This window comes from Myotis lucifugus, unplaced genomic scaffold (assembly GCF_000147115.1).
Source record: "Myotis lucifugus unplaced genomic scaffold, Myoluc2.0 scaffold_177, whole genome shotgun sequence".
In the NCBI taxonomy this organism is placed as follows: domain Eukaryota; kingdom Metazoa; phylum Chordata; class Mammalia; order Chiroptera; family Vespertilionidae; genus Myotis; species Myotis lucifugus.
In genome coordinates, this window is record NW_005871225.1 from 404,488 (window position 1) to 431,727 (window position 27,240).

Here is a 27,240-nt window from a genome sequence, read left to right on the forward strand (position 1 = left end):
GTACCTCCTGCAATGTCTTTAAATGGTTCTCATCCTAATAATTTAAGAAGTACAATTATAATTTAAAAGATTAAAAAATTGGACATTTTAATTATGTGCAGTAACCATATCACTTCCATGCCTAACACAATGGAATTAATCTGAATTGCACACTTTTGAAGGAAGATATGAGGAGTGGGCCTCAAAATATTATTTCTAAAGGATGTCTGAATTAAAGGTAGTTAGGGGAAATTGTATTCATTCTGAAAAGCTAGGAGAGCCGTTCTCTTTACTTGTGACTTAATTTCTAGTTTCAATTTGGTTTATGTGTTAATACCTGATATATGACGGGTTCTATTTTGAATTGAGAAAACTTTTCTTTTTCTGTTTCATAAAAGATAATATCTTATTCAGGCTTCAACAGTACTTTTTTCAAAAATATGTAATTTTACATAAAAATGTGTATTTCTGAGTTCCCTCAGAAAACAAATATGATAGTACTGAGCTTATAGTCCCACTTGGGCAACAGTTGGCTAGAACCCAGAACCATCTGTTGTGTTTTGAAGAGAAATATACTTTCCATTCCTGCTGACTCACATCTAATCTACATTTTTCATTTGTAAAATTTCTCTTTATTTCCAAACTTTTTACCAAGGATAGTTTTAGACTGTAACATTTTGTATGACTTTTCTGGAAAAATTTATAAAAAACAATCAAAAGACTGATAACTTGGAACAAGATATCTTGAAATTATATTAACCAGTATAAGTCATTAAAAAATACAGAAATTGAAACTACTAATACAAGTAAATATAATTTTATCATGAAAATCAAATAATTATTTTTAATCTGTTAAAATGGGAATTCCATAAGTAAATGTAAAACCACAGTATGCAATATCAAAGTAAAACACAACACACCTGATTATGTATGGGAATAATTTATGATCTAAAACCTCCCCATCCAGTCTCTTTCTCCCAGGGAGAAATAAATAAAGAATGAGAGTCAGATCCAATAATTTGTAGCCATCATTCATCGTTTTATAGGTGTAATTAGTAAGCTTAAGTGGAACTATGTTTGGAGATTTACTATCTCTGGAGTATGATTATATATGAATTAGGAGAGTCTGTAGCTACTCCACACTCTATGAGAATACAAACCATATTAAGAGAAATTTGCCAAAATATAATAAAAAAATTAAGAGGCTCTTATGCTTCCATCTTAAATGAGTAAAAAAAATAATGGGTTTATCTTTTACTTAATTTGGAAAGAGATGAATAATAATACAGAATACATGGCTGCAAATAAATCTCCTTAACCCATGTTGCTTAGATTGACATAAATATTTCAATTCACACTCTGTCATTAATTTTTTAATGCTTTGGAAAATCTGGTAAATATAATTTTTATTTTCCACCTCAGAACATGCTAAAAGAAAAAGCATGTATCACATAGGAAAAATTATTCATTGTATTAAAATTTTTTCTTTTCATTTCAAAAATTATTTAATTTTTACCACTAGTGAACACTATTGCAAGTACCATTACATTAAACTTGTGCAGAATTGTAAAAGTAGCACATTCTTACTATAAGTTAGCCTCTACCAGGTGCTGTCCTAAGCTCTTTCTATATATTCATTCACTTAATCCCCATACAACTCTGTCAGGTGGATATTATGTTCATTTCTTGTGTTTTATAGATTAGGAACCCAAAAAATCAGAAAGTTTGATTTACACACTCAGTGTTGCACAGATAATAAACAGCAGTGTGGAGATTTGATCCCAAGTAGTCTGATTCCAGAATACATGCATCCACAGTGGACCATGGACACACTGTGTGTGTGCGTGTGTGTGTGTGTGTGTGTGTGTACTAATAAAAAATTAGATGTCTCTGCAATTGACACTTAGAGCAGATCTTAGCAGTTAAAGTGAGTTACCAGGGTGACAACACTAACGAACAGAAGTGTTGACACTAGACTCTGGCTCTCAGTTTACCAGTGCTCTCCTAGGCCTGACTCATCCTAATGCTAATTTTAATTTTTTAGAACTCAGTTATTTAACAAATTATCAATGTTAATGCTAGAGAAAATCTGCATTGACATTTATTTTGTAACTGATTAGTAATAATCTTCGTAACCTAATGACTTTATTTTCCTTTTTATATTAGAGAAAACTTCATGAGAATTTGTAAATTATGAGAGCAGTTGCAGGGCTACAAAATGACTGTTGCCTAATGGAAATGCCTTTAGCTTCCCTAAAAATAAATCCTACAGAAAACCCAAGTCAATGGAATTGACTTTATCACGTTACTAAACTTGACATGGAAAAAACTATATATTTGCATTTTGAATCTTAATCTTTATAAATTTATGCCACCCTCCTTATCTAGTTTAATATTTAGGCATTAATAGCCACTTTATAAATTATCATAAGAAATGGATGTCATGTAGAAGAAAAGTATATGGAGTTAAAGGGACGCGAGGTCCTGAATTCAGTTTGCTTCCAAGCACTTTGCTTTACCTCTATGCGCCTCAGTTTTCTCAAATAATATAAAATGGGCATGCATGAGCACCATAAAATAACATTTGAGAAAAGGCTGAGCAAACTTCAAATTGCATTAGAAACATTAGCTGGTGTTCTTCTTTGTAAGAAATGTTTTTTGATGCCCATCTCTGCTAAATCAAAATGAATACTATTTACAGATAAACAATTTCCTACCATATATATATATATATATATATATATATATATATATATATATATCTCCTATATAATAAAAGCCTAATATGCTAAGTGTCCGGTAGTCTGTTCAACCAATCAAAGCATAAAATGTTAATGATATGCTAAGGCCACTCAACTGCTCGCTATGATGTGCACTGACCACCAGGGGGCAGATGTTCCAACCTGTAGGTTAGCTTGCTGCTGGGGTCCCTGGAGCCCTCCTGCGGTCCCTCTCCAGCCCTGTTTGTGCACCAGTGGGGTCCCTTGGCCTGGCCTGAGCCCTCTTGCAATCTGGGACCCCTCAGGGGAAGTTGGAGAGCCAGTTTCACCCTGATCCTGCAGGCCAGGCCAAGGGACCCCACTGGTGCACGAATTCGTGCACCGGGCCTCTAGTGCACCGGGCCTCTATATATATCTTTAGTCTCCACAGATTCTTATTTAGTTCTCTTGAATATATACCACTTGGCACTTGATAACATTTTGGATTTCATCACTTTTAAGGCATGTCTTGATTTTCGCTGTGATCTCTTAGTTTGTGAGAGGACAAACTCCGGCTGCAAATCTCCAGCAGACAGATTTAGAATAAAGTTGAAAATATTGTCAGTCAATCTAGGAATTGTTAAAAATAGCAAATGGATATTTTGAATTTTAATGGACGAATTTATTTCAACCAACTAAAATATTTTCAACTAATGAACCATTTCCCAAACAATTAAACATACTGATTCTCATGTATTCCCACTTGTTACCTACTATTTCAGCCATAAACATAACACTGCCATTAAGAGAAATGATCAGGCTTTTGTAAATCGTACTTTTAACACTAAATCATTATATTTATTCACCAAATGCTTTGCCACATTTGAGAAAGTAAAATTAGGTTTTCTTTTAAAAAAATATTGCTGTTTTGAGATGATAGCGAATGGTAAGTAATGTGTTTGTTTTTCAGCTGTTGCAAATCTAAAGAGATTTTTTGAATACTTCAATTATAAAAACATTTAAAACATACAAACTTGTGCAATTTTTATTTTAATGAAGATGAGAAGTTCATTAAAGAAGATAAATATTTCATTAGATGTTAAATAAAACAAAGAGATTTTTTGGCTTCTCTCAGCACAAAATTCCTTTGAAAGATTAATTAATACATGCAAATTATGCAAATTAGACCCATGCAAATATTTTATGAAGACAATTAAGGGAACCATTAATTACTGCTTTTTTTGCTTCAGTGAGATTCATTCATTTAATTTTAATTTCACTTTAACTGTTTTGATGTATAATCTTGCAGCTAAGAACTTTATCTTTCCTGGCGGGTCACTTAAACTTATAAATTTCATCAAGTGAGCGCACAGAAATCTGTAAAGATATTCTCTAGACTATGTTTAGTATCCAGAGAAATTCTGACACAATGCACTCCCAGAAACAGGGAAACTGGAAGGGAATGTGAGCTCATTCTTGGACAAGGTTCAACTGCTGGAAAAGCAATTAATTTGCTTTGGCTGTGCTAATATAGGGGAATTAGAAAGTGTGACACAAGACAAATAGAAATAATTAGTTCTCAAAAATGATGTTCTCATTAATATGGTTCAAACAGTAGAAATAAAAAGCATTATTGTGGCATGTCTGCATTCTCTCCCTAATCATGGGAGGTGGGATAATGCACCATAAGCATTTTACATTTGTAGTCTAACTGATGTTTTATTTTTTCTAAAGGAAATTTTAAAGCAAAGGGTGTTATATATCATAAATGTCTAAACATATACCTGCTATCAAAATTGATAACATACTTTCTGTCACCATGGGTGTATATACCAATATTTTATTTGTTTCATACAAATCCTGTAGTTTAGTGAATATACTTTAAGAATGATGGTTCTTTTTATGTAACTTAAATAGCTTATGACTTTTATAACTCTTAAAGTATAAATGACATTTCTCAAAAATATTTTAAAAATTGCACTTATTCTTAAAGTAGTCATTCTCTATATTTATTAAGGGTTATTTAGATGGCCAGTGTAGTTTTACTGTCTAAGGGTGGTTACAAAAAGAGAAAGCAGATTTTATGAATATGACCACTAATCTATATTTCCAAATGGTAACCTTCTTCATTCAGCTTTGGTAGACATTATACACATTTTCTACTTAAGATCTTTAGTCAGCAAATTAATTGGCTAAAATGGCCACCTACGTTTCACTTATTAATGAAGATTATAAATGGCTCAAAATGAAAACTTGTTTTAAATAATTTTTCCTTAAATCTAAAGATAATTATATACTGCCTAAAAAGAAAATAAAAAATAATGTTGACCACAATAAAAAACCAATTTGCTAAACTGTCTATTTAGTTATAATAATTAAAAGTATCATCAATAAAAACATATAAAATTTAAATGACTGAGGCTTATTTATGCCTATTCTATGGCACTTTTCTTTGTTCTGCAGCCAAGCACTGTCAGTACAGGGTAATATGAACAGTGTTAAGTGGACATATACTATCATTGATATTTGTGGAACGTCTTAGTATTTACTAAAAAACGATCTTAAAATCAAATTTTCTTTCTTACAAAGGTAATCTCATTTCATTCAGCCTGAAATTTCTAAATTATCTACTTCTAAATTAGGATTATCTATGCATTTCATTGATATGTTCTGTTTAACCACTTTTCCATATCACTAATTATAATGTTGAATCAAAATGGATCTAGCATTGATTTTTAGGGCCCCCTGATAATATCTTTCCCAATTTCCATTTGTCACTATTCTTTGATAATGGTCTTCATACAATATTTAAGCCACAAATATGTTCATGAACATACCAATTTAATTCAATTCTTCAATTGTATCCATGTTAGCAAAACATTATTATATTTTCCATTGATAACTGCTCTCTTTAATACTTAAAAAACAATTTAGTTGTACAAAAGTCCATTACCCCTCTTGAAACTTCTAAATGAAATTCATTATTCCTGATATTCCCTATCTCCCTTAAACTCTCATAGTACTGATCACATATTATATTACTTTTACCAGAAAAATTTATTTTAAAAAATTACAAACTAAGCCCAATCATTTTGCCTTAATTTTCCTAATATTTAATGAAATAAGAATTGAAATCAAATCACAAAGCCTCACATGTCATAACTCAACACAAACATAAAATAATGACAATCATGCTTTTTATATAAGAACCAGAAAATTAACTCTATTAAATAATACACTGAAAATAATTTTATGTAATAATAATTATAATGAATTACATCTTTTGACTGTTTTGAACAACTTCAAACTTCACTGCCCACTATGTCTAAGTTCATGTATAATTAGTTTAAATTACATAAGAAGTCATTTCTAACAAAACCTTTAAGAAGCCTTCAACATTGAGTCTAAGCATATCTACCTGTATTCAAAAACAAGATTTAGTGTTTTATATATTTCTTAAAAGAATGAAAATGCTTATAATGAAATTAAAAGAACACTTCTCTAAAAGTTTATAAAATATTAAAATATTAGTATCTCTGAGACTTTATATTTAATAATAATAACTCTGTCAAGTTAAATGAGTAGTTAACAATGACCTGTGATAACTATGGAACATTAGCCTGTTTACTGGTTACTGCCTGCAATCAATATCATCTTTTGTTCAACTTAATCAATGCTGTCTTAAATTGATTAGCTGTATTGAAATGCTGCCAAACACCAGAAACCAGTTCCAAGAGACTAGAGTAAATGTATTATTGTTTAGTTTTGTTCATAGTAATGTAATGTTATTATTTTTTTTTAAGATCAAGAAAAATAGTTGGAGGTAAACCCTATGGTGATTACATATTTGTAAGTGAATAAACAATAGTCAATATGTACTGCAGGCAGCCCAGAAATCAGTTTTAAGCATACCCTCCCCTTGTTGTTGTTTTTTAATTGAAAGGATCTCCCTTTTAAGCTAAATAAAGACATCTTTAAATATGGAAAATTAAGTTCAGGTAACAAAAAAATTCTTGTAAATTTCTGCAAAAACTTTAATATGGAACTAAATCAACATTATATTATAAATAAAGACCAAATTTCTGAAAAAAGAAAAGTAATGTATATGTTAGAGTAATAATAGCTTCAGTGTTTACCAGTTGCTAGGCACTATAAATAAGCGCAAAGTAATAAGATTTAATATTAACAGTTAAAACTTAACTGTGTGCCTACTATTGCGTAGTGTGTGTTAAGTGTTTTACATGGATTATTTTATTTAATATTCATAATAACCCTCTGAGGTTAAGCAATTACTAAAGAAAAAAAAGAGTAGAGTTAAGATCTGAATCTAGACCTGACTCCTAGCACTTTTCATTGCTCGATTCTACAGAGTTAGAAAATTTCCACTCTTGCATTATATTTACAGGTCTTCCTTTAAGGATTAGAAATAAATATATGCATATGAAATCAAATTTATACACTACTTCCATAAATATCTCACAAGTGATAAGTTTAAGTAAGGTTCCATTTAAGCCTATTATAGTGTAAAAGTCTTGGGATATCATTTAGTAACTAGAAGCCCGGTGCACGGATTTGTGCACAGGTGGGGTCCCTCAGCCTGGCCTGCGCCCTCTCGCAATCCAGGACCCCTCAGGGGATGTCGGACTGCTGGTTTCGGCCCAATCCCCGTAGGCCAGCCTGTGGGGATCAGGCCAAAACTTGCAGTCTGACATCCCCTGAGTGATATAGCAGTGTGGAAAGTGGCAGGTGGCGGAGAGGAGCCTGAGCCAGGGCTGTTCATCCCAGCCCCACCGCCGCCGCTTCTCTAGATAGCACTGCTGCGGAGGCAGGAGAGGCTCCCGCCACCACTGCAATTGCGCTTGCCAGCCATGAGTCCGGCTTCTGGCTGAGCAGCACTCCCACTGTGGGAGCACACTGACCACCAGGGGGCAGCTCCTGCATTGAATGTCTGCCCCCTGGTGGTCAGTGCGCATCATAGTGACCGGTTGAACAGTCGACTGGTCGTAAAGGTTACTTAGGCTTTTATATATATAAACTAGAGGCCTGGTTGTGCACGGGGGAGGGAGGTCTTCAGCCTGGCCTGTGCCCTCTTGCAATCTGGGACCCCTACGGGGATGTCCAACTGCCGGTTTAGGCCCAATCCTCACAGGTGCCAAGTGGCAGGCAGACAGGGAGGAGCCTGAGCCAGCGCTGTGGCACTCACGCTCATGATGGCCCGCTCCGCCTCCTGCCGCTGCTTGGTAATGCTGCTGTGGAGTCGGGAAAGGCTCCCGCCACCGCAGCTGCGCTCGCCAGCCATGAGCCTGGCTTCTGGCTCAGCAGCATTCCCCCTGTGGGAGTGCACTGACCACCAGGAGGCAGCTCCTGCATTGAGCGTCTGCCCCCTGGTGGTCAGTGTGCATCATAGCGACTGATCGACTGGTCATTCTGGTCACTCATCCTAACGGTCGCTTAGGCTTTATATATATAGATTCTGTTCAACCACACACTGCACAAGGAATGAAGAAGCTTTCCAAATGTCTTATATTAAATTAAAATTGGATCTGTGTCTGATTTTAAATTTATTCATTGCATGCTAATTAATGTAGATAAGTCTTTTATCTAAAAATTATTAATTTCTCATATTGCCAGTTTATTTTCTTCACTTAAAGTGAGATTTTCCCCCAGTGTGTCTGAAGTGTCTATGAACATTGTATGTAGGTATGATGGCTAATGAAAAAGTAAAAAAAGAAACTGGAAAGGAAAAATATTTTCCCCCAAATGTATATCATTCCTAAGTAGCTGTCAGTAGACTATTTTGAACTTTTGGAGTAATGTGCTAACTATCCAAAATGAGTAATGGAGCTTCAAGAAGTTATCCTAGGAGAGAGACATGTAAATTCAGACAACAAAGCATGGAGGAAAGAACAACAATTTGGAAGAGGGGAGTCATCAATATAGAATCAAATGCCAGCAACCCCATTCATTCATAGTACAAATGTGAGAATGTTAGTTAGCCACTCTGAGCTTTAGTTATCTCACCTTTAAATTAGAATGTACAGGAAAGGCCCAATAAATATCAATTCCTACTCCACCTCATTATTTTAATAAGTGAGTACTCCCACTTTGTCATATCATTAAGTCTAAAAAATATATTACTAAGAAATTCATTGAGTATTGCAATACTTGATTTAATTTTTAAAAGCTTGAGAAAAGAATAATTTTTACTCTTAAGAATGACCTGCATTATAATACCTTGGAGCTGTGAGTTACTAAACAAATAACGTGGTGTCTTTCCCCCCTTCCCCCAAACTGCTGCTTTGCTTTCTGAAATTTTCAGTTACCCATGGCCAACAGCAGTTCAAAAATATTAAATGAAAAATTCCAGAAATAAGCAATTCATACATTGAAATTGTGCTCCATTTTGAGTAGCCTGATGAAATCATGCACCTTCCTGCTAGTCCCACCCTGGGAGTGAATCACTCCATTGTATAGCATATCCATACTATATATGCTACTAGTCTACTAGTCACTTAGTAATAGTCTGGGTTATTTATTGTGGGGAAGCACGGGGCTTGGTTGGAAAGTCTGTAAGGAGGATTCTCTGAAAGGTCAGGGGCCTCTAGAAGGACCTTGCCGAAGGCGGCAGCCCCTGCCTTGACTTTTCCAAACAATTCCGAGCCCCCGGGTATTTTACTGGAATCTCTATGTTTAGTCTTTAGACACAACCTTGTAGAAGCATGTGTCTCCTCAAGGATGCTTACCCTGCTGATAGTATCTAATAGTTAATTTTAGTTCAAGCTGTTGTTACAATAAAAGCCTAAGGAGTCAGGCAAACATGGCTGTTTGATCCCTATAGCCAAGCAGCCCCTTAGCCTCTCTTTCACAAAAAAACATGTGTCAGAGTAATCCAGTCATCCATTGCTCAGGGTCTGCTGGTCAGTCCCGGCAGGTTATCAGACTGGTTATCACAGAGTGGGACAGAGAGACAGAATCACATAACCATAATTGCAATTCTATATAATAAAAGGCTAATATGCAAATCGACCAAACGGTGGAACAATTGGTCGCTATGATGTACACTGACCACCAGGGGGCAGACACTCAATGCAGGAGCTGCCCCCTGGTGGTCAGTGCACTCCCACAGGGGGAGCGCTGTTCAACCAGAAGCTGGGCTCATGGTTGTGAGTGCAGCGGTGGTGGTGGGGGCCTCTCTTGCCTCCGTGGCAGCGCTAAGGATGTCAGTCAGACATCCTCCTAGGGCTCCTGGTCTGCGAGAGGGTGCAGGCCAGGCTAAGGGGTTCCCCCCAACTATTTTATTATTAGTTATTATTGTTACTCTATTACTCTGTCTAATTTATAAATTAAACTTTAGCATATGTATGTATATATATGAAAAAAAATGGTTCGATAATACCCTGGGTTTCAGGCATTGTGAGTATTGAAATGTATTCCCTGCAGATAAGGATAAGGGGAGGCTACTGTAGCAATAACTGCATACATATTTTAAAAGAGCAATATTGTAACAATCCTAGTCTAAAAACAATCAGGAAAAATATAAGGGGATGTGAAAAGCAATTGAACCAAGTTATATTCCCAACTCCCATTAACTCATGGTATAACCTTTTAAGAAGTCATGTACCCTCACTAAGCTTTTGCAAAATAAAGAGATTTAATTAATTTTTAAAGTTCTTTTCCAATGCTGAAGCAGTAACACAAGTGCACTTGGCATGTCATCAGTGTTCAGTAAATATTTGTTGAACAAATAAATATTTTTAAAATTAAACATGTATCTTCAACTATCTAGGGAGAAGAAAGAAGATATTTTTAAATTAGAAATTAAAAAGGATTGTTAATGTGAAGGAAGTCTTTCATGTCCTTTAATTTGAAAGAATGTTTGGTTTTGTATGATCTGATATAATTTAAACAAATAAATAAAAAAGAAAAGCCAAACAGTTTTGTTTATGGCCATTGGATGTAAATAAAAGAGATGTACTTTCAAGTGAAGTCAAGATTTTGTAAGCATAGCTTACAGATATTCTAATATGTCAGAGGAACTGTGATCCACATTTCAATTTATTTTTAACATTTACTTATTTTTCATTGAATTTATTGGGGTGACATTGGTTCACAAAACCATACAGATTTCAAGAGTACAATTCAAAAAAAAAACATCATCTGCACACTGCATCGTGTGCCCATTGCCTAAAGCAAAGTCTCTTTCTTTCCCCATTTACACCCCCTTGACCCACCTCTACCCCTCCCACCCCCCTTTCCCTCTGATTAACAATTACTCTGTTTTAAAAGGACAGTTTTTTTTACTTAGAAAGAAAAAGGAACAGGTACGATTTCAAAAGTGAACTTTGTAGATATTTTGGAAATTTATAAAACACACAGATAAAACAGACCTAATTCACCATTCTCCCATGTCATAGTTCATGTCTATATACTGATAGGTCACCTAAACAATATATGTGGAAGATTCAATCATTTGAAATTATATGAAACATTAAAAAAACAAGCATGAGGTTAATTTATATTAAATCAACGAATAAAGTGTTATTTAGAAATGTGATTAAAGTATGTTAAATTAAATATAAATTTATAATGAAAATTGAGCATAAGTGAATAATAAAAAAATCCAAATCTTAGGCCAAATGTGCAAAAGGAAAGAATTATTAGAAATGCCCACAAGAAAAAGAAAGACAATGTTAATTTGGCTGTCAGGAATAAAAACTAATTCTGCCTGAATTTGTAATTCTGATTTTGGTAGGCAGAATCATATTATCCTTTATTTGCTCCCATTAGTCTCTCCAACTAAATTCTGAGAAATGTCAGAACAATGGTATCTTCAGCATCCACAAGATTTAATATGGATACTAACTCATCAATGTTTGATGCAATCCTTCAACACCTAACAGGCACCATATGTGTCAAGCATTCTGCCATGCACTAGTATACAGTAATGAACAAAATTGGTGTGGTTCATGCTCTGCTGGCTTCTTGCAGAGAGAAAGAAGACTTGAACAAGGAACTATAAATGGACAGCATGCTGTTGTGAAGTGAGAGGTGTGTGCAGAACCTCTAAGAGTCTTAACTAGATCCCGGGGTCAGGAAGGTGCTGCCAGGGCAGGCATGGAGTCTAGGAAGCATTCCTGAAGGCAGGAACTTCTAAGATGAGACCTTCAGGATGGGTAAGTAAAGGCAGGGAAGAGGGCAAATCTCTTTGGAAGGGGGAAACATGTGAGGCTTTCGGAGGGGGGTGGGATTCCAGTGAAATAAAAGCACAGAGAATAAGGGGCGAGACTTGTGATTAGGTGTAAAGGGTGTGGCAGGGAAATGTCAAGCTGACTCTCTCATTACATATTAAGGAGGATACCTGATTGGACAGATGAGGGGACCATAGGGAGGGAGCAGTGGAGGAAGACAGGTTCGCAGGGGCAGGGAGGGAGGATCCTTTCTGTTTTGTGCACTGACCTTGACCTTGCAGTGAGACAGCCAATTAAAAGTTGAAGATTATCTGGTGTTCTTAACAGATGTCTGAATGGGCTGAGAAGATCGTTTATAAAGTTGTTAAGATACACAAGTTATTTAGGTGGATACTGTTGCTTCGCGAGGGAGAATAAAGAGTCTAGGTAGGACCTAGCTAAAGAGAGCCATCAGGTGACAGAATTGGCTGCATATAGGGTGTGCATGTGTAACCCACACATACAGTAAGGGGTTTGGAGGATATTTAATGTCTAGTGCAAAAAATTGCTCAGTGAGTATTTATACATACTATGTCGACTCTATATACTCAAAAGATCTTACAAAAAGCTTAGAAATAAAAATTTTAAACTCCAACACAAATCAGGACATGTAAGACTCAAGGTATGAGAGCATTAATCAGTATGCAGATCAGCTTTTAAAACAAGTTTTTGTATTTTAGTTTTTTTATTTGTAATATCACCACAAACTCATAAATTGTGAGTTAGTTATGACACGTTATTAGCAACAAAGCCCTCGCCAGATAGTTCAGTTGGTCATACAGCTACACCAAGGTTGCAGGTTTTAACTCTTGTCAGGACACATACAAGAAGCAACCAATGAATGCATAAATGGGTGGTGCAACAAATTGAAGTCTCTCTCTCTCTACCTCCCTCTCTAAAATCAACCAATCAATAAAAATAAATAGAAGTATCAATGATGAATTCATCCCTGTGTAGTATGAGCTTATATATCTTACTTATCAAGATAAGTAATTAATTCTTTCCTCAGGAATACTTTTTAAACTGCTTTCTTGTTTCCACTTTCCACTTCCCCTCCTCTATTATGGTCTTAAATGCCCAAAAGGCAACATTTAGTCTACCCTGAGGCGCTTACAGGAGGAATGACTTGGCACTTGAGCAGTATTGAAGTGCCTGACTCTTAGGTAACTGAATCTTGGGCCAAGCGTGGCATTTTTTAATTGTCAAAATGTTAAAAATAAATACATGACAAGCATGAAGAAATGTGGGCTTCCTTTGTCTGTCCTAATTAAGTTGAGTTTATTTGGGAAGAGAGAATAATTTCAGTTATGGCTGGATTGGGAGCAAGAAAGAGTACAAAGACTATCGTAACACCTGGGCTCAGGGACACAGAGAGAAAGCGAAGGGAGCAAGAGGCTGTGCGTGTGTCACTCCTGAACTGTGAAGCAGCAGGTGCTCATGGCTCCCCAAACGCCTGACACAGACCATGTCACAAATCAGTCATGAGTTCTGGTTCTTTCTTCTTTGCTTTTCCCATTCTTATGCTTACACTCGGAATTTAACTAGAGTCTTTTTCCTTTGATTTATTTTGTTCACAGTTAATTTTGTTCTGTTTGTTAGCTTCCAAGTATATGGATTTCATTTCTAAGGTTAAAACAACCTCAAAGGGCTAAATGAGCTTATTTAGTGGAATTAGAGTAGCAAAAGGTGATCCCTTTGCAGTCGTATTTTAAAAGTCTTGGGTAGTTCAACTGCTGGTTAAATAACTTTTTAGCAACCAACACACAGAAATACAAATTCATGTACAGTATTTTTTTAAAATTACATTTGATAAAATTTATAATATCTAATTAAAATCATGAATATTAGTTAAGAGTCTTATTGAAAACCAACTGTGCATTAAACAATTTTAAGAAAATTAAACTTGAGGAACATCATTTCAATTGACAGGCTGGATGAATGAATGAATGAATGAATGAATGAATGAAGATTTATATTATAATTAAAAAAAGCAATAAATAACCTCATAATCATTATATTTGGCTTAAAGTTACTATATATACTTGTTCAAATGTTTTGTTTCCTTAATTATGAGTTTATTTGGGTAGGTCTTCTATGTTGCCCAACTGATAGCATTCTGAATAGTAAACAAAAAGGCAATTTATGATTAAAAACTTTCCTCAGAGTAAGCAAATCACATTAGAAAGAAAACTCAATATTTCAATCTCATACAGCAAGATTTTTTCCATAATAAAATATATATTTGAATATATGTGAATTTTGAAGATTCAAATAATAATAACTGTAACCTTATTGATGACCAAAATATTTCTGATAGCAAACTCTTAAAATATATATTATGTCAACTATGCAAAGATTTTTCATCATTGCCTAAATATTTCTTAATATTAATGACAAATCTCCTATTTATGTGCAAGAATATATTGTCTATAATTTTTCTTAGATTGATTTCTGACCATCTTGAGAATTCTGTGGACACCAGGTAATTTATATATCACATTTAACTAGAGATTCATGTGCTTTCTTGGACATTAGCTAAGTCAGTGCATGAGTAACCAACCCCTGCTCACACAAGCCAGGGCTGATATTTTTACACTAGAGGCCCAGTGCATGAAATTCGTACACTGGGGGGTGGGGTTCCCTCAGCCCAGCCTGCCCCTCAGTCCGGGAGCCCTCAGTGGATGTCCTACTGATGGCCACAGTCTGGCAGCAGAGGCTCGGAGCAGTTGCCCTGTGTGTGTGTGTGTGTGTGTGTGTGTGTGTGTCTGCTGGGGGCCTTCCCCCAGCCACACCGTGGAGGCTTGGAGCAGGTGCCCCTCTCTGTTGATCTCTCAGGCTCCTGGCCTCCACTGTGTGTTGTACTCTCCCTTGAGCTGTGGCCAGGGTGGGGCCGCTCTTTCCTGCTCTGAGATCACCGCGGCAACTCAGGGGCAGGCACACACAGGGGCTGGCTGCAGGCTGCCCTTGCCTGCTGTGGGATCGCCGTGGTGACCCAGGGGGAGGGGCACACAGGGGCTGGCTGCAGGCTGCCTTTGCCTGCTGTGGGATCACAGCGGCTTCTCCGATCACTGATCAAAGGTGGCCCGGTTCTCTGATCCAGGGCTGGGGGGCAGGGCCGCCTTTGCCCTGCCTCCCGGCTCTTGCCTGCTGCCTGGGTTTCCAATCACTATCCTTCCCCTTTCGCCTCCCATCCTTGTGCCTATGTATGCAAATTAACCGCCATCTTTGTTGGAGGTTAAACACCATCTTTCTTGGCAGTTAATTTGCATATCGCCCTGATTAGCCAATGGGAAGTGTAGCGAAGGTATGGTCAATTACCCTTTTTGTCTTTTATTAGCTTAGATTGGCCTTACTAAGGTATTGGCTCTGATCGGGAGGACTGGCTTTGTTAGGAATTTGTTAATATGTGTATGTAATTTTTAAAAGAGATGCAAGAGAGTCTTATGATTTTAATAACATGTACACACATATATAATTTTGCTGAAATCCATAAGACTCTTAAAAATGAAGTCTTTTCTACATTTACAATTGCATTAATCTTGTATATCCAAGGAGATGTCTCATAATAACATATGGTTCATGGCTTAGTATTTAAAAAAAAATAAATACCATGATTTTCAGGTAAAATAAACATAGGCAAAAAACATTCTCTAGGAATGTTTCAAGTTTCTGATATTTACTTATTGCATATATGGTACTTTAAAAAGATATGTTTCCTTTACACTAAACCAAGAATGACACATTTGAAACTGATTAAGTAACACAATTAATGTCAAACAATACCCCAACATGATTGAGTTTAAAATGCAAAATAAAAGCAATTGGGAGGATTATAGCAATTAATCATTTTGGGCTTTGCTTTGAAGAATCATCTTCATTTAAAATAGAAAATAAATGCTCTTTTTCACTGTTCTGTATTCATGAAGTTAGATTGAGTTTCCTGTATAGAATAGATATTAGAATATAGATGCTACCTTCAAATTTTGTCCTTTCCTCATAGAGTGATCTTGGCAATATATATATTTAGCTCCTCTGAGTGTATAATACAACTTCCTTTAGTATTCTATTGATGATTTTGCTCAGCAGATTTGTTTTATTAAAATGGCTATAATGGCATACAGAACATTTGAAAAATCCACACAGGATTAAACAATCTTATTTATTGTTAATATTCAACTAGACTATTTTGTGTGTGCCTGACAGTAACTATCACAAAATGAGAAGACATTTTCAAATGATTAGCACTCCCTATTCGATTAACTCTTGATTTTATTTATATATAGAATAGAACATAAATCCTTCCTGCATTAGATTGGGCTTCAAGCATTCAATAAAAACACATTTACTGTGTCTAAGATGAAATCATACATTGTTTAAAATTAATTATTCCTTTTTAATTGCACTGTATAAACAGAAATGACCTGTTAATTTAAAGAAAATCTATCAGCACAAAATGAATTCACTCATATAAACAAGCAAGATGAACTTGACCTTGTTTGAACTTGTTTTGATGTGGCCCAGATGGTAGGCTACATGCTTGAATAGCAGGCTAAAGCTGAGGAAAAACTCATACAGCAAGATCTAGATTTATAGCCTTTTGCAAATTCCTACCTTGTATTGTCCTTTCAGCATCTGTTCTGCCGCCAGTGCGGTCAGCTTCTATCTCTGGGGTCAGCGAGTCTAGAAGCACAGAAAGGTAAGAGTGACACACATTTCATTTGATAATATTGTCCTTTAAAAAAAAGAGTGACCTCTTACTCTGGTGCTAAATTAAAATTATCTAAATAGATGTCATCTTTTAAAGGTGGAACAGAGACTATAACCATAAGAATTATCAAAAGATTTGTTTGAATTGATAAATAACACAAATTTGTTCATAAACTGGATGGGGGTTGGGGAGTTCTCAGGTTACTATTTTATCATGTTTCAGTAGAGACAGATTTGGTTAAACAGAGAGGCAATGCCAGGTCCCAGATGCTGGAGTTAAGTAACAAAACAATGGAAGCACCTATGAAATAATACATTTCCCTCAACACATGTGACTATTCTTCACACCACAATTAAATTGTGCTAGGAGCACAATTAAATGAATGACAGGACCTAAATATAGACAAAACCACAAACACTTGTCTAAATTGTCTATTGAAAAATGAAAGTTAGTTAGCAACACATAGAAATGCACCTCTTACCGTTTAAGACCCTGAGACTATCTGTTGAAGCTGCCTGTTTCAGTGTTTGTTCCGCTTGCTCACGCCGTTTGGTCTCAAATTCAAGTGCTTCCTGCAATTTTCTCTTTGCCTTCTTCTCCTTCTTTAGCCTCTTTTGAACTATGGCTAGAAAAGAGTCCACATTATTTTTACTTAAATTTTTACAGTATTAAATTAAACATTTATCAAACTTATAAATGATCTACCTTTCTTATAATACTCTTTTCCCCTCCACTGGATTGAGTCTACCTATGCAGAGGAAGTGGAAAAATGCAACCTTAAAATAAATCCCAGTAAAATGTCCAAGGAGGCCAATTTTTTACTTAGCCTTGAACTATATTACAATGTAAGAATGGCTTTAATTATCATTTTTAGAGACAGATTTAATGGGAAACTAATTTTAGTAAATATTTGAATTCACTGATAAAGGAAGCCTAATTAAAGGAATGTTTGGGCTTAGTCTCTGCCCTTGAATCAGAATAGTGCAGAGTGGTTTAGAATAGCACAAACATGTATAAGTATGCCTCCTATTTATAAAGCACCAATTTTGAGTAGTAAATGGCATATTTCCCTTTTTATAAAACAATGTTACACCAGCTAAACTTTTAATAATTCTATCTTGAATTTTTTTTCTATCTTGAAATTTTAGGAAATACAATATTATTTTATATGAGGAGCTACATATTTTTAATTACTGTTAACATATATAAGCAGAAATATTTTGGATGAAGCTATTATAATAATAATTATTAATAATTACCTCATAGCAAATGTATATACACTATAACACATTTCAAGAAAGTTATACTTTTATTCTTCAGGCATTTGGTGGGGAATAAAACCTCATTGCTAATTATGCTACTGCTAACAATAATGTGCCATGGTATAAGAAAGTAGATTATGATACAAAAAGTTGATTATGATACATTTTTTTCTACTGGAGAATTTAAATATTTGTATTGCAATATGTAATCAATAAATAATGACAAATGAATGCTCTTCATAACATGGATGTCAGCTGTATTTTCAGTATGATTTTTTTTACAGTATGTACATAAAGTAAGCAATCAGCATATGGGAAGCATACAAATGTTTTTCTTTGAAATACTTTTTTTATGGCTGTTAAATATTGTGGATTTAATGTGACAGAATCTGTATGAGAAAATCCTTCTGTTAGTAATAAGGAGCAATCATCCTAAGTGTGCTATTTGATTTCTTACTACAGATTTAAAAAAAATTCTGTAACACAGTGTTGAGTCAGTATATAAAGTAGGGTAATATGCCTCAAGAAAGAATTTTAGTTACAACTTCTAGTGTCCATATATCCCATTTGTATAATTTTTAATATTGTTAAGAGGTCAGACCATTATCTTGTTGAGTTTATTGTTGCTGGTATCATATATTCACAGAAAGTGTACATTGGCTACCGTCGTATAGAAAAAAACAAAGCTGGTTTCAAATAAATGTGCTAATTTCCTTTACTTAATAGTATGAAAATTATATGCTTATCTTAACAAAATCACAGTCCTACTATTTCCCTTTCCAAAGATGATTGCTTATAAGTCTCTTTGAAAAGAAACAGTAGCTTCTGAATTATTATTTGGATTGTACACACTCATGGCACTAAACACTCAATAGCCATCACCTTGCCACTGGCCGCTCACTGTCTCCTTCCTGTGTGATTGAACCAAATGGGAATGCCGTGTTCTCACTTCAGAATAATACATTGCTTCAATAGGTACAGTCATAAGAGATAATTATTGACAGTTATTACCTTTGATTTATTGTTCACAATTAATTAAATGGGAGTTCTTGGTATGAACTGTGAAATTTTTTGCCCTCTAGTGGATAAAGAAGTAAAACAGAGTATAAATCCAACAGATTTGAACCAATAAAACTCTTAAGGTCCCTCAAGTAACCAAAAGCTAATTTAGGAATTCAAGTATCTGCCTTTAAGTCTTGTAAAAAAAATTTTAAAAGAAAGACTTTTCCAGGTGCAGACAAAATCAAGACATGGCTATCATATGGAATATGGTCCCATATAAGGAACTCCAACCAAATTTCATTATGCACTTAGAACATACCTTGTTACCAATGTTTATCTTGTTTTGATTATATTAATGAAGCCACATTATTTAGAACTGTACTATTGGGTTGACAATTTCCTAAATCAACTTCATCCCAGGAATCCTCTAGCTGTGGCTTCATAGTAACTGATGAAAAAACATACTAAGTCCTGTCAGTTTTGAAAACAAACAGAACACTAATTTTTAAATGTCAAATATCCAAAAGAAGAATATATATAGTATTTGTTATGGATACTTATTAAATGAAAGAAAAGAAGCACTCTTTCTAGAATACTTAGGAGAAACTTATTGTTGAGGCAATGGGAAAGTTGGTTGTAAACAAAATATTCTTCAATCTCATACATAAAATAAACACACAAATATAAATGATCTTTAAAATTATGTATACATACATTGTAGAGTGTGTTAAAAGAAGCAACAGATTGAGAATATTATTATTTTTACCCAATAAACACTCATATTGGTTTCTACTCTAATGTGTACTTGACCTTGTTGAGTGAAGCCTTATTATACAACTCACCTTTGGTCATTTGTTCAGACATCCATCAGTCTTCAATTTCATTTGATAAATATCTTACTAAATCTGTTTCACTTGAATAATCAGTATTTTCTCTTTTAGCTTTATGATTTTAACTCGAGTTTTTCAAAAGGCAAGTGTGAATATATATAAAATGTATCTTCATGGCTGTGCATCTTAAATTTATAAATTTGTTAAGCTCATAATAAAAATTATGTGATTAATGATATAATGGATATATTTCAATATCTTGGGGTATGAACAGTAGAGAAACCATGTACACTGGAGATTAAGAAATACATGAGCCCAGGATTCCAGTTTTGCTTTGAACTTTAGCTACAAGTAAGAAACAAAAAGTATAGTCTGATAGTATAGTAAATCACCAAGCATAGTACTGTTATTGTAAATATTTTACATAAAGTGTTAAACATGTTTGGAAGTTTGAAAATACCTCTATTTTTTTGTTCCATAGCCAACTGTTTTTCAAGGGTTTCCCTTAGTTCTCGTTCCCTTAAAAAATCCATCTTCAGCTCTGTTTTTTCCAGTTGGACCTGTTTTTCTTGAGCTCTGGCATTATCTATGGCAACTTTCAAGAGCCCCTGTACAAAGAAAGTATTGAGAATTGATATATTTTGGTACAAAGCACATTTCATTCATTACTTAAAAGCATTTCAAAAGAGAAGAACCCTCTTGTCAAATTCTTCCATTCTTGTGCATTCACTCTGTACTTACTAGGACAAGCACTATAATTAAAGCACAACATTTCTAAATCTAATGAAAATATTTTAGGAAGGCAAATACTTTCGGCATTCAAGTTCAGTTGCTTCTAATCAGAATATTTAAATCTAACGCTAAATGAGGGCAGCACATAAGCATGTGTAAAAAAGAACTGAGTTAAACATTAGACTGAACATGGTTTTTGCAACCCCAAGTGTTCCTGGCACCACCCACCTATCTCTGGGAGCTCTTCACCACCATTTTCTACGAAAATTATACTAGATAAAGTGGGCTTCTTTACGGTTCCCAATTTGTTTCTGCACAAGGGACTTTGCTCTTTCTGTTCCCTTCCTGAATGCTTTTCCTTCCAATTTTTGTGGTTTATGTCCTCATTTCATTTCACTTTTGCTTAGTCACCACCCAAGAAAGGCCTTCTCTTACCACCTACCCAAACATATCTTGTTAGTCCCTCCTCAAAATTCTTCATAGCATCTATTTTTTAAATATATTTTATTGATTTTTTACAGAGAGGAAGGGAGAGGGATAGAGAGTTAGAAACATCGATGAGAGAAAAACATCGATCAGCTGCCTCCTGCACGCCCTCTACTGGGGATGTGCCCGCAACCAAGGTACGTGCCCTTGACCGGAATCAAACCTGGGACCCTTGAGTCTGCAGGCCGATGCTCTATCCACTGAGCCAAACCGGTTAGGGCCATAGCATCTATTATGTAATGTTGTCATATATTTGTTTATTGCTTTATGTTGCGTCTCCCATACTACACTGAAAGCTCTCAGAGGCAGGGACATTTTCTCTCATTTGGGACTATGCCCCTAGGACCCAGAGAGAGCCTATAATATAGTATATTTTGAACATTTGCTGAATAACAATTATAATACTGGTATTTTTTCTTGAGATATATATGTAAGGAATCTAAAGCTTAGTGGCTTCGTAGTGCATTATTTTCTAAAGAGCATTAAAATACTCATAATAAATCAAGAATAACTTGTAGGGGATTATTTGACAAGATAGCAATTCATGAGCAAATGGTAAAGGCAGGGTTTATTTATTCAACTGATTATGGAGTCATCTATTGATTCCCTGTATGCTATTTTTTAATTTTTTAATCTTTATGCTATTTTTAATTTAATAATGTTCTGAGATGTTTGAAAATGAGGCTATGAGAATATGTAAAACATACACAAAGCATGTTGCATATGTTCTCTCCTAAGATGCTTTAGAAAATTATCAGCAAAATTGTTAGTAAAAATAAAAGCTAAAATTTCTATTTTTAGCAACTCAGGAATACAAAAAGCTATTTGGAAGTAGAAGATATTTTGCCTTGGTCCATGAACATCAGAATCTGACATTTGCAGCAGAAGTTATATAGGAAATGGAAGTTGATCCATTCGTAGATCTACTCTGCCATGTGACCCCTTTGCAGTAGACAACATAAGCAGCTTGAATCAGAAATTGCAACTCTTGACTTGTTACCACAAAAAAGATGTTCCCTTAACTTCTGCCGACCAATGCAGCATTGCCATAAGCCATGTCTAGCCTCTTTTCAAGCATGTAGAAATTATTTCATGGTTGTTGTACCTGACCCTGAATTCCCTGGATTAATTATTGTGATATGAAACAAGCTAAAGGATTTCTGTGAGACAGTTTGCCCCTCCCCCACACTCGTTTTTGACAATAAAACATAGCTGCTAAGGAAACTGCCATCTTCACTCAATTCAGCAACATTCCTGTATATGTGTGTGTTTTTTCCTTTATCAGGAACAAACAATTAGTAACAAATGAAAGAGATCATTGCATCAAGTGCCCTTTCAGATCACCCCAATTAAAACTTTAGTTTAGCTGTATTTTAATTCTAAGATACCAAACTCTAATTTTCTGCTCTGATTGCTCTTGTTGACTTATCTTTGAAAGATGTACTCTCTGCAATGTCTAGAGATTATTTAGCAAGATGCCAATGCTGGCACCACTTAATGTGTTGATTGGTTGCGTTATCACTATCTGTTTAAAATAGATTACTATTAAACTATTACTGTCCTTGGCTGATAAAACACAGTATTTTGGTGTTCTTTAAATATGAAACACTCATTATGAATAAACATGTTGAATAACATTAAACTGCAACCCTAATTTGTGTTATTTTGTATTAATATTTCTTGTAAAGTATGAAGTCGCTAAGAGCATTTATGTTTACTGTTTCCTTTTGTTATATTTGCTGCTAATGTAGCTAATGGTAATACATTACCTATTCCTGCTGATTATGTCTGAAAAATATTAGCTTTTAGGATCCAATACCCTCTAGGGACTACTCATAAGCTATATAAAATTAAGTTTCATTTGTAGACTTTAAATCAGTGCACATCAGTAGGAGTCCAATGTGAACAAAAATCTGCACTAGAGCCAAACTGATGCATATGCAAAATTATGTTATTGCCCATGACAGCCCTGCTGCAAAACAGACAGAAAACCGATTAAACTTCAATGCAGCAGGGGGCTGGGAAAAGCTGTAGCAAGTAGTGCTCATCACAGCTACCAATCATTAGGATGCCATTTTAACTTTCAGTGGTAATGGTAGTTTCAGATTTGTGTAACTTCTGTAAATTGTCCAGGGGGGTCATGTGCAAAAGGTCATGCTAAGTGCTGGGTCTCAGGTGGACATGCAGTATGGAGCAACATTCTGTGATGACATGTGAGTTACAGTAAAAGACACTGGTTTAAAATGTGAATTTTCCTCCAAGGGGAGGTCAATTTTCATGATCTTGAAGTTGGACAATGACGATTCTAAAGAAATGCATTTTAAGCTTACTCGATGTCACAGCAATTATAAGAGACAAGAGTTGTTTAGCCTCAAATTTCTTTCCCATAAGTGAGGCATAATGGTTATCATAACACACTAATAGTTTTGTTTTCTAAAATAATATATCTTGTAAATTAAATTATTTTCATAAGTTTTTATAGGAGGAGTCTCTACATATTTCTTTTAAAAAGGCACTATAATTGATCTAGCAATGTTATAACTATTTTTATTATAGCCTAGAAAGCACAAATCTCTGCTTGTATAAGAGTATCCACAGTGATACTGATATGAAAGAAACATTCCTTAATATCTTAGTTAGATCCTAGACAAAAAAAGTTTTCTTGGTCCATGTTTGTTTTTAGACTACTTTGTTTCAGAATTGGATGATAAGTAAGGTTCCTTGAGTGTCAGTGAAACTCCTTTGGCAAAATTTGTGCTCAATAATGTGTTAAATCTTCTAATGAGAGCAAATAACCTAGTTGGGGTTTTTAGCAATCTCCCATTTTCACTAAAACCTCTTACATATGAGAAAACCCAGGCCCAGGAGGATCAGGTGACTTGTCCAAGATCCCAAATTAGTAAATTCGCTAAGCCTAGATCAGAACTCCCCAGCTTATTTAACCTTAATCATTCCTTTTCATGTTTCTTCCTGGGATGGGAAGGAATAATGTCTCTTTAGATCAAGAACTTCTGTAGACAGAAAAATTATGATTAAAAGAGTAACGACTGATTCATTTTTTCACAGAAGTTCTTGTAACAAAAGATATAGCTATACTTGGTTTAATGTTATGGTTACTATGCTCCAAGTGGATCAATGATGGACTGTCCATCAAAAGCACTTCCAGATATAAACCATCATATGATCTGCATGACTTTGCAATTCGTCAGCCATTGTTTAAGTTCAGATATCACCACCATTGAGTGACCTTAATCAAATAGTTTATCTGCCTCCATTTTCTCATCTGTAGAATGGGAATGGCAACAAAATCCACTGTGTAAGGTTATAAAGAAGATTCATGTAACCCTGGCCAGTGTTCTCAATGGTCAGAACATCAACCTGTACAACAAAGGGTCTCAGGTTCAATTCCCAGTCAAGAGCACATATCTGGGTTGTAGGTCAGAAACCTGGCCCCTGTTGGGGAGCACATGTAGGAGGTAACTAATAACTGTGTTTCTCTCTCTCTCTTTACCTCTCCATCCCACCTCCCTTCCACTCTATCTAAAAATCAATGGAAAAAATATCCTCAGGTGAGAATTAACAATAACAACAAAAGAAGATTCATCTAATAGTGTATATAATCAGCTAGAGACTGACTGTGATACTGTGATTATATATATATATATATATATATATATATATATATATATATATACTGATCCTGTGCTTATGCTGATCCTGGCACTGAAATCCTACATTGGATGGAATTTCCTAAGTGATAAGAGCAATAAAAGTAAAGTGAGTGTCTTGTTATTCATAATAAGCCTCTTTCAAGTACACCAGAGTTTATGTTAATAAGGTCACTCTTGGAAAGTCCCTAAAAATAGAAACTGGATGTGAGGGAACCCACCCTTTGATTAGAGGGTTGGTACTTTCAGCCTCACCCTTCTGATCTCCAGGGAGAGCAGATGGGCTAGAGGGTAAATTAGTCACCTGTGATGAATGATTTAATCAATTTTTCATAGGAAGTGAAACCTCCATAAAATCTCAAAAGTGAGAACATCTAGGTTGGTCAATAAGTGAAAATGCTGGGTGTGTGGTGTACCCAGAAAGGTCATGGAAGCTCTGAGCTTCTCCTCATATATCTTGCCCCATGTTTCACTTGCATATGGCTGTTCCTGAATAATATCCTCTTATAATAAACTAGAGGCTCTGTGCATGAATTCGTGCACGGGTGGGGTCCCAATCAGTCCTGATCGGGAGAGGTGAGTGCTAAAGAGGTTCGCGCTGGCACAGTAGTACCCACCAACAGTGAGCCCTGCGTCTGGCACCCTCCTGAGGGGAGTGGCCTGCGGGTTCAGGTCAAAACTGGCTCTCTGACATCCCTCTAGGTCCGTAGTCGGCAAACTGTGGCTCACGAGCCACATGGGGCTCTTTGGCCCCTTGAGTGTGGCTCTTCCTAAGCCTTAGGAGTACCCTAATTAAGTTAATAACAATGTACCTACCTATATAGTTTAAGTTTAAAAAATTTGGCTCTCAAAAGAAATTTCAATCATTGTACTGTTGATATTTGGCTTTGTTGACTAATGAGTTTGCTGACCACTGCCCTAGGTGACCCGGATTGAGAGAGGGCACAGGCCAGCCAAGGGACACCACCAGTGCACAATCAGGGCTAGAGAGTGACAGCAGGAGGGCGCCAGGGTGTGTCCTACCCTGTTTTGCCCCGTCCTGATCGGGGCCAATCAGGGCTGGCTGGGGAAGGACATGGGAGGTTGGCCAGCCAGGGAGGGACCACAGGATGAATCCAGGGCATGTCTGGCCCATCTCACTCAGTCCCAATCAGCCAGACCCCAGCAGCAAGCTAACCTACCGGTCAGAGTGTCTGCCCCCTGGTGGTCAGTGCACGTCATAGCAACTGGTCGACTAGTCAACTGTCTGCTCCCTGGTGGTCAGTGAACATCATAGTGAACGGTTGAGTGGCTTTAGCATATCATTAGCATATTATGCTTTGATTGGTTGAATAGTTGACTGGTCACCAGACGACTGGACACTTAGTATATTAGGCTTTTATCTATAGGACTAGCAAGTGAAATGTTTTCCTGAGTTCTTGAGTTGTGCTAGTGAGGAACCTGAGTGGGTCAGTTGGTCAGAAGCACAATTTACAACCTAGACTTGCAATCGGCATATGAAGTGGGGGCAATGGCAGTCTTGTGGAATTGATTATCCAGGTATGTGGTGTCAGAATTGAATTAAAATGTGGGGCACTCAGCTATTGTTGCAGAATTACTTGATGTGGGATAAACTACCAGACACTTTTGATGACCAGAAATGTCAGAAGTGAAAGAGTATAGTAGAGTATGATGTAAAATAGTAAATATGGTATATACTCCAGATTTTTAAGAGCTTTATTCTCTTCATCATAGTAAACCATCTTTAGAATATTCAATACATTTTACTGGAATTTTTTTATTATCTCTTTTTACAAAATGGTAATGGAAATAAAAGGGAGAAGATATAATGCATACTTATGATTAAAGAGAAAAAGATATAGTGTAAGAACAACATATCTGATCTCAACCTACCCATATTTTGAAGCCAAAGCTCTATTTTGTTGTTTTATCTTTTTGAAAAGTTTCCTCCTAATTATTTTGTTTAACCCTATTATAATTACAATTATGTATTAACAATGGAAATGAAAAAAGTTAATTTCTTAAAATGTATGAAATATACACACATGTTATCAAAATGTAAAGCCTGGGAGATTGGAGTATTTTGGTCTTAGTACTAAGACAAATTCTTTTTCATTTTTTTTTACCTCAAACAAGAAGTAGAGCATACTTCTTAAATACCACAGTTGGATTATGTGTATTTATGAAACCATAGTGAATCAATCTGGGACAGCCATTTATTGTGGTTTTAACATTATTTTTAAGTCTTTCTTCTTTGTTTAATTCTTCCATATGGAAAAACTATAGTGAACCAAACTCCTGTCATATATTCCCTTATGGCATATATTTCAATGCCAGCCTCATCTCTAACTAAATTTTATATTCTCTACCCTTATTTTATATTTCTACTCTTTATTTATTAACCTATTGATATTTTAACATTTATAAGTTACTTTAAATAATTACTTTAATAAGGTATATTATTTATTCCCAAGTCTGTGTACTAATAGATCCTAGCTATGATTATTACATGAAAGCTCAGACTAAAAATACTTGGTAAAATTCTCCTTTGAATGTGTTCAAACGGTAATTAATGTTTGAAGGTGTCACATCTAGTACGTTGACACTAAATTTCTAGTTTCCTCACCTGAAATTTCACAGGGAGTTC

General features: G+C 35.4%; 1 protein-coding gene across 1 annotated transcript in view; it reads right to left on the reverse strand.

Annotated features, from left to right (window-relative positions):
• DACH1 (dachshund family transcription factor 1) overlaps nt 1–27,240 on the reverse strand; it is a gene marked incomplete at its 5' end in the record, with an annotated part of 423,490 nt that overhangs the window by 24,117 nt on the left and 372,133 nt on the right. Inside the window, 3 exons of the mRNA XM_014462295.2 lie at nt 16,517–16,585; nt 17,095–17,238; nt 20,168–20,315. Of these exons, the coding sequence (XP_014317781.1) occupies nt 16,517–16,585; nt 17,095–17,238; nt 20,168–20,315 (361 nt within the window). The remainder of the gene's footprint in view (nt 1–16,516; nt 16,586–17,094; nt 17,239–20,167; nt 20,316–27,240) is intronic.